The 7322-nt window shown below is 37.5% G+C and overlaps 1 protein-coding gene across 4 annotated transcripts in view; it reads left to right on the top strand.

Annotated features, from left to right (window-relative positions):
* Positions 1–594: 594 nt before the first annotated feature.
* The window catches only part of LOC145984193 (uncharacterized), a 56174-nt gene continuing 49446 nt past the window's right edge, over positions 595–7322 (top strand). For all 4 annotated transcript variants that reach the window (XM_083117714.1, XM_083117713.1, XM_083117716.1 and 1 more), the window contains exon 1: positions 595–840. In XM_083117714.1, the coding sequence (XP_082973840.1) occupies positions 724–840 (117 nt within the window). In that variant the 5' untranslated portion in view covers positions 595–723. The remainder of the gene's footprint in view (positions 841–7322) is intronic.

The raw sequence follows: 7322 nt of genomic DNA, 5'->3' as shown, positions 1-7322 counted from the left end.
AAGTCTGTACTTTGTACCTTTCGGATAGAGCTACAGTCACCTAAATTTACTTTTCGAACTCTCTCTCCACTACAGAAATCCCTTGAACAATCTAAGATTTAACACTGTATCAAGAGCTTCCTATCTCCCCCTTTAAATGTAATACTAAATCGTACCACCAAAATTTCAATTCCAAATTTAGACTTGCTGTTGATATTGAGAGTGGATAGGGCTTACCTCCTCCAAAAAAATAATTTTCAGTCTCTCTGTACACCAGAATTTCCGCAACAGTATAGTAATACACAAGAATTGCATTGGATATTCCCCTCCCACCCTGGCCCTTCGATAATCCCTTAAACGCTTTCTTTTGTTCATCGAATGGATTAAATATGGTGTATTTAAGATGTAAAATGTTTACATATATTTTGGAAAAATATATAAATGTTTATTTTTTTTATCATTTGAAGGGAAAAAATCCCTCCAAAAATCTTAATCCTTAAAACAAGCATCATTCCTCGTCTGACGTCATAACGCAAGGTTGCTCAAGCGTTGTGCGATAAGGGAGACCCCGCACAATGTTCGTGAAATAGAACCTGTGTATATGTGAAAGGAAATAGAAATATTCTGTGATTGTTGGAGCAAGCAAACCTTGGGAATATTTAAGGAAGTACCAAATTAAAGCATAAGTGTGAATCAGGGGATTGAAATGCTGAGGTGTTAGGATTGTTTATGTGATGGGAGGAAATGAAAGAAGACCAAGAAAGGACTCCCTTAAAAACAATCTTACAAAATTTTCTAAACCACGTAGAAAATCTCGAAATATGCAGGAGCGAAGAGGACAGTTACGAAAAGGAGTTCCAGGTGTGTATGTATGATATAAGTAAATAGGCGCTATTATCTGTCATAATTTACCCCCTGTTTATCTTTTTGAAGCTACTTTGTAAGGCATGCCTTATATGAGACCTAACAGTTCGTAGCAGTAGTTGATAGAGTACGTTATCAGTGACTGCAAAGAACGCTTTTTTACTCTCCATGTTATTTCAAAACCGTTTAAAATATAATTGTGTGCACTATGTGCTTGTGTGAATATCGGAAATATGTGTATTTGTGATTGACAAATGTGTTGAACATAATGTACGCAATATAAGCGTCAGTTCGTCAAGAGGAAAAGTGCTCTGGTAAAAGCGATGCCGTGTAGGAAATAATGATCACTTAGGTACTCAAATTAATTTTAGTAACATTTTATTTTTATTTCCTTTGTAATCATTGTATGTAGAATACATTGTCCTTGTCAGGCAGTCATATTCCATAACCAGACGATATTTAGTATTCAGGTGCATACATTACGTGCATCAAGATATTATTGTAAAAGTAGGATTACCGTCACTAAGTGGTGAGAATGCAAAAAGATTGTGCTTCCTGTGGTTGTGAGGGAATAGCAGAAACAGTTATTTTCATCAAATAGTTGCACCTTATTTTACTCACCATCACTGATATGTAATCACATGGAACCATAATGCATGTGTCAATAGAAATATAAACATTATTATTAATTACATGATTAATATTTTCTGATTATATCATGATACATAATGAATAGGTTTTTCGGATTACTCACTGCGCAATTTTTGTGCAGATCAATTTTCCACCATTCTTCCATAAAATGTAGGAGTGCAGGTTAGGTTTGGTGCTACATTCTGAGGGTGTTACTATTTGTACGTTTTAAGGAGTATAGGCTTGATTACCTTGATTTTTCTATATTTTCCTATTATATCCTACACAAATATCCTTCCAAAATACTGATCTATACAGAGTCACAAGCACAGTCTACTTTTCACAAACATGACTTCTGACAAATTCATATTTTCTGTATATTCAGAATGCAACAGTTAGATTCTTTGAACTTCAAACTTAACTTCCATTTCCACAATAATTTTCAGTATGCTAGATATATTCCTCGCACACCTGTTAATCTTGTAAAAATCACTATACAATTGGGATCTTAACAGAGAGGGTCATTGTACCTAACAACCAATGTTTCCTGAAGCTGGTCTCATGGTTTTTAAATGTCACAATTACTGTGGATGTAGAATGGTATATTTTGAATGTAGCATATTAGATTTTTCTCTACAGAAAAAAAAAAATACTTCACTTTAATAAGGTCACATTTCATTTATCCATCCAGTTTTCTTTCGTGATTGATTTTGCCGCCTGTCTGGTAGCTTCTACTCATGCACATGCCTGATAAAAGCTACCAGACACAGTGACGTGCAGTGACGTCGACACTTGGGGTAGCAATGAGTGGCATGCCCAACAGGTCATAATCCCCCCCCCCTCTTTAGAGCCCAGTATTCCTAAAAGAAAAACGTCAAATACAGGAAAAATTGCAAAGTTAGGAATGAGTACAAAAAATTGTACACATAACTTCCACCCACTTTCGAAAATCAAAAACGATTTGATTTGACTACTGAGCCAGAGATGCCGGATTTGAATCTCGGCTTGGCAATGGGTGATCTTTGTGTGTGTCCCTTCATCAATTCTATTGTATCGTCTTCGTGATTAGCCAAAATGGCGGAAAGCGAAGTAAAATAAACCAAATGAAACTAAACAATCAATCAATGAATGATTTGATTTGATTCTCTTTTTTTACACATTTGGTTAATCGCAAAGATGATACGACAAAATTAATGGAGGGACAAACACAAAGAACACCCATGTCCAGGTAGGGGTTTGAACCCGAAACTCCTGGTGTTGTAGCGTGTTGTGGTAACCACTCCCCCATGTTCCATGATTTCATAGGAACAAATATCCCCACAGTTGTTTGTATTTTTTTTTCTCTGATAAAACATAATATTCTCAAAATTCTTCGAACGACTGTGTAAAACATTGTCATACTCCAAAAACTGAATCTGCTCTGCAACACAAGGACTGTCAGTGCCTGATAAGCAATCAATGTTCCTTTTTTAAGTTGGTATGTTCAGTATGGCACTATATTTTTAATAATGCTGATGGAATAAATCAATACCACAAGAATATAATTATTCTTTAGATGCTTGTGCAACGACACATGTATTTCTTTCCAGTGACTTATTGCAAAGGTTGGTAGGGCCTCCTTGATGGTGCAGTTGTAGCGTCCTTGCATTGACGTAGCGCAGTTCTCTGGAGCCCCCCTGCATGTATAATATTGGGGCCCGTTAGTGAAGAAAAATATCGAGACTCTCAATAGTTAGCTACCCCCTCCCCCCAGTTTAAATCAAATACGGCAAACACCCCACCCCGCCTTCCCATTTTTGTCATCGACATAGTCTATATCAGGGGTTTCCAACTGGCGGCCCGCGGGCCGCATGCGGCCCGCGATGCCTTTTTTTGCGGCCCACGAAGCCAGTTTGTAAAATACATTTTATGTATTTTTATTAAAATACGTTCTATTTTTACTGAAGGAACAATTTCAGAGTATGGACTTCCTTAAACAACTGGCGTTTCTAACAGATATCACAGGTCATCTGAATGAACGAACTTGAATCTGCAGGGAAGAAACCAGCTGGTGTCAGATTCAATGGGAAACATAAATGAGTTTCGTAATAAACTGAAGATTTTCAACGTTACTTTGGAGAGGAATAACCTGGTCCATTTTCCAAGCTGTCGGCGGTTAGCAGGAGATGAAGAAATACTGGACTTTTCTGAATTCATTGCAAATATTAAGGAAATAATGGATGAGTTTGACTTCAGATTTTGAAGAACTTAAAAGCAGCATCCAGCTATTTAGCAATACTCTTGGCGTTAACATCGAAGAACAAGAAGCTTCTCTCCAACTTGAATTGTGTGATTTACAAGGCGATGTGTTCCTTCAAACTAGCCAAGTAAAGGGGCCAGAGTTTTTCAAATACCTTTCAAACGAACGCTTTCCAAACCTTCGTAGTTTTGGTCAAACAATGACGTCGATGTTCGGCAGCACATACACGTGTGAAAGTGTTTTTTCTTCAATGAAGTTCATCAAGAACCGCTACAGAAGCCGACTGGCACATTCTTCACTGCTTCACCTTCTGAGACTTTCAAATACAGAAATTGAAGTAGACATTCCAACTTTAATAAAAGAAGCAGATCGACCTCAATTTTCATATTGAACACTTACTATGAAGGATTCTTATTTGTATGGTGTGTTTTTCATTTCTTTCAATTCATCCGTAAGTATTGCGTTTTTGTGAAATAAATTGTAATTATACAATTTTGATTTGTGATTCCATTGTTTTTAATGCCTCATTTTAGAAATTTAGGTCATGCGAAAGTAAGTACTACATTCTCAGTTCAGTACTTACAATTTTTGTAATTTTTAATCCCCACCCCCAAAAAATGCGGCCCGCCAATCAACTGCTGGATATAATTTTGGCCCTCGGACCCTTTGAAGTTGGAAACCACTGGTCTATATATCAGTGTACTAGTTTCTTGAAACTAAATCAGAATGGTCTGAATCTCTGATCATTAACTGGAAGAAGAAATTAGAAATATTTTCTCTTGCTTCATCGCAGTGGCACAGACATTTTTTTGGAGGAAGAGAGAGGCTTCACAAAGCCAAATATTTTGTTCGTGATCATTTGTATTTTTGGCTCAAAACATTAAAATATATATATATATATATATTTAACTGACAACCAATGTGACTACCGTCAATTTGAAAATTCCATGTAATGTGACGACCGGGTGTTTAGGATGACCATATACGGTTGCCACAAAGGAAACCTACTTATTGTGTTGATGATGCTCGAAATAGTGAAATAGTGTAATACACTGTCATTAGAAATAAGTCATTGATGCCACAATGATAGCAGAGTGTCAGGATTGTGAAATTTTGAAGTAATAGTACAATAAACTGTCATTGAAAATTCGACCATGTTGCCACAATGGTAGTAGAAGGTCTGGATTGTATTTTTTTTTAGTTCCGCTTGGAGTGAGACAGTCGGTCGCCGTATATGTGGATTTTATGCACTTCGTTCATAATCTCGTTAAAGTGGCAACTGAAAACGAGGTTGGTACCGCTGACTTAACCACGTGATAGTGAGATGTTTGTTGCTGCATGCAGCATGTACATTTCATTCACATTAACGATTATATGGCGACTTGTGGGAAAGCGCGCCCTCGCGAAGAGGCGGGATTTTGAGTGATTGTTGTTTTATTGTCTCCTTGCCTTGCACACAGTCTTGTCGCATGGCCGAGTGACACCCCGGTATACGGTCATCGGGGGGGGGGGACTGTGCCAAACTGGGGCATCCATCTTGATTAGAACGAAAACTCTTGTTTCTGACTACATATTTATTTGTCCATCTTTAAGTCCACTTTATGTACAGAAAGACTAATAGGGACTAGACCTACAGTTTAAAGGGGGGTCCAAACTGCCTCCACCGGGTGCGTGATTATCGTTGACAATAAAAATTTGAAGCGGCTGCGGTAAAGCAGAATAAGTATATTTGAAAATTGTGTTCCAATTTATGCTTTTTTAAGAGATTACTGTTATTTTGTAGTCATTGTGCAGGTATTAAATATAAATATACCTATAATAAACGTGTTCTTTAACAGTAACACTTAAAGTATTTTAGGAATAAAGATATTATTTTTCTTAATTAAAACTGTAAATATATTACATGGCACAAAAACCCACGTTGCCTGGGTGAATATATTTTATTGTGCAGATCCTGCTTGCGCGTAGTGTCTAGAAGTGTATTATAAAGAAGAAACCAACATTACAAATACAAATTCCAAAAGGATCAGGATAACTTGCAGTTTCTGTAACATTATTTAATTAGCATGTTGTAAATATATAATGCTTAAGAAAACAGCAGGCTCTCAAGCCAATGCCTTATTACTTTTGTAAAATAAAAGGTCGACATTATTATTGCAAGTTCCTTACAAAATGAATACTACCATTTGCATTATTAAGTAGCGCATCATCCATAGTAATATGGTAGAAATTTTCGCTTACGTTCATTAAAATTTATTACTCGGCTGGTGGATTTGTGACCTACTTACTTCGTTAAAGTGTGATCGGATTTATTGTGCATATTTGACTCGTGGATCTTATTGACTTGAATAGATTTCATGCTCAAATTACAAACTTTGGCTAAATGTCGCACCATTAAATATCTTTACATGAGAATGTCAAGGTTTTCGATTTTGAACTGTCGTTCATTGCTTGATAGTGTTTGTTTTATTTGCCTTATTCAGAAAACAAAACAAAATGAAAGAGCTCACGAAAAATGTTAAGATTTGTTTTACTATAGCGCCTTGAATAACGTAGTGTGAAAAACGACCCAAGAAACTGGTTCCCCAGACGGATGAGAAACGTAGATGGCAGTGCGATCAATGTCGGTGCTAATTTTCTTATGAAAGTAATGCGGCTTAGTTAGTTTTTTGAATATATTATGTAGATTTGTTTGTCTTGAAATGCGGTACGTGAATTGATGGAAACAGTTATATTTGTGGAGTGATTTGCAGTCATGAAATGGCATTAATTTGGAAAGAAAAGTAAAATAAAATGAATAAATAAATAGCATGCATGCGTAACACAAAGAGAAACATCGCAATGTGATTCCGGACGTCAGGTCTTGGACTGTGTATTAGAGTTTATTTTTCTATGTTATTAGAATATAAATAGTATCCTGAGAGATTCATACCGAGGCGACAAACCACAAGTGTCGCTTGAAAGCGAGCAGTCTGAAATCAATGCAGCCTTTCGAACTGTAGGGACACAAGCTCTGACTGCACCGTTTCCTCAAGGAGATTTTACCACGCGACATGCGACAAACGATACGAGGATATCACACCAAAGTGACAAGATTCATTCGGTCCAAGGCAACTTTCATACCGAATCGACACATGTTGCTTGGAAAGGAGCCAATCAAGAGCAACATTTCACATCGTAGCAGCATGACTGGAAGCACAGGCCAGCGTTCGGTTGGTGAAATCCTCAAGCGATAAGTGGTGCGTGCTGCTTGTCGCTTTGGTGCACAATCTCAGTAAAGCAAGACACTCATTGCATTGCGTATGCGCGAACAACAAACCACGGCAACATGTTGCAAGCTATTGAGGAAATTACCCAGTTTGAGCGATGCAGAAGTGACAAAGCGACACGTGTGGCTTATCATGTCGCCTAGATCTGTTGTTGTAATGTGCGGTTTATCTTGTCGCCTATCTGTTGTTCGCAAGCTACTCTTGCTAATACACTGAAGTCACCATGTCGCTTGTCACTTAGTTGGGAACTCCCCCTGTAGCGCGTCGCTTCGGTCTCAGCACCCTTTCTTTAATTAGCTTTCCAACCGAAGTAACAAGTAGCACGCGAATACGCCATATGA

This window comes from Lepisma saccharinum, chromosome 2 (assembly GCF_977018435.1).
Source record: "Lepisma saccharinum chromosome 2, izLepSacc3.1, whole genome shotgun sequence".
NCBI lineage: Eukaryota > Metazoa > Arthropoda > Insecta > Zygentoma > Lepismatidae > Lepisma > Lepisma saccharinum.
The sequence above is the reverse complement of the archived record's forward strand: the minus strand, read 5'-3'. Positions and strand labels throughout refer to the sequence as shown.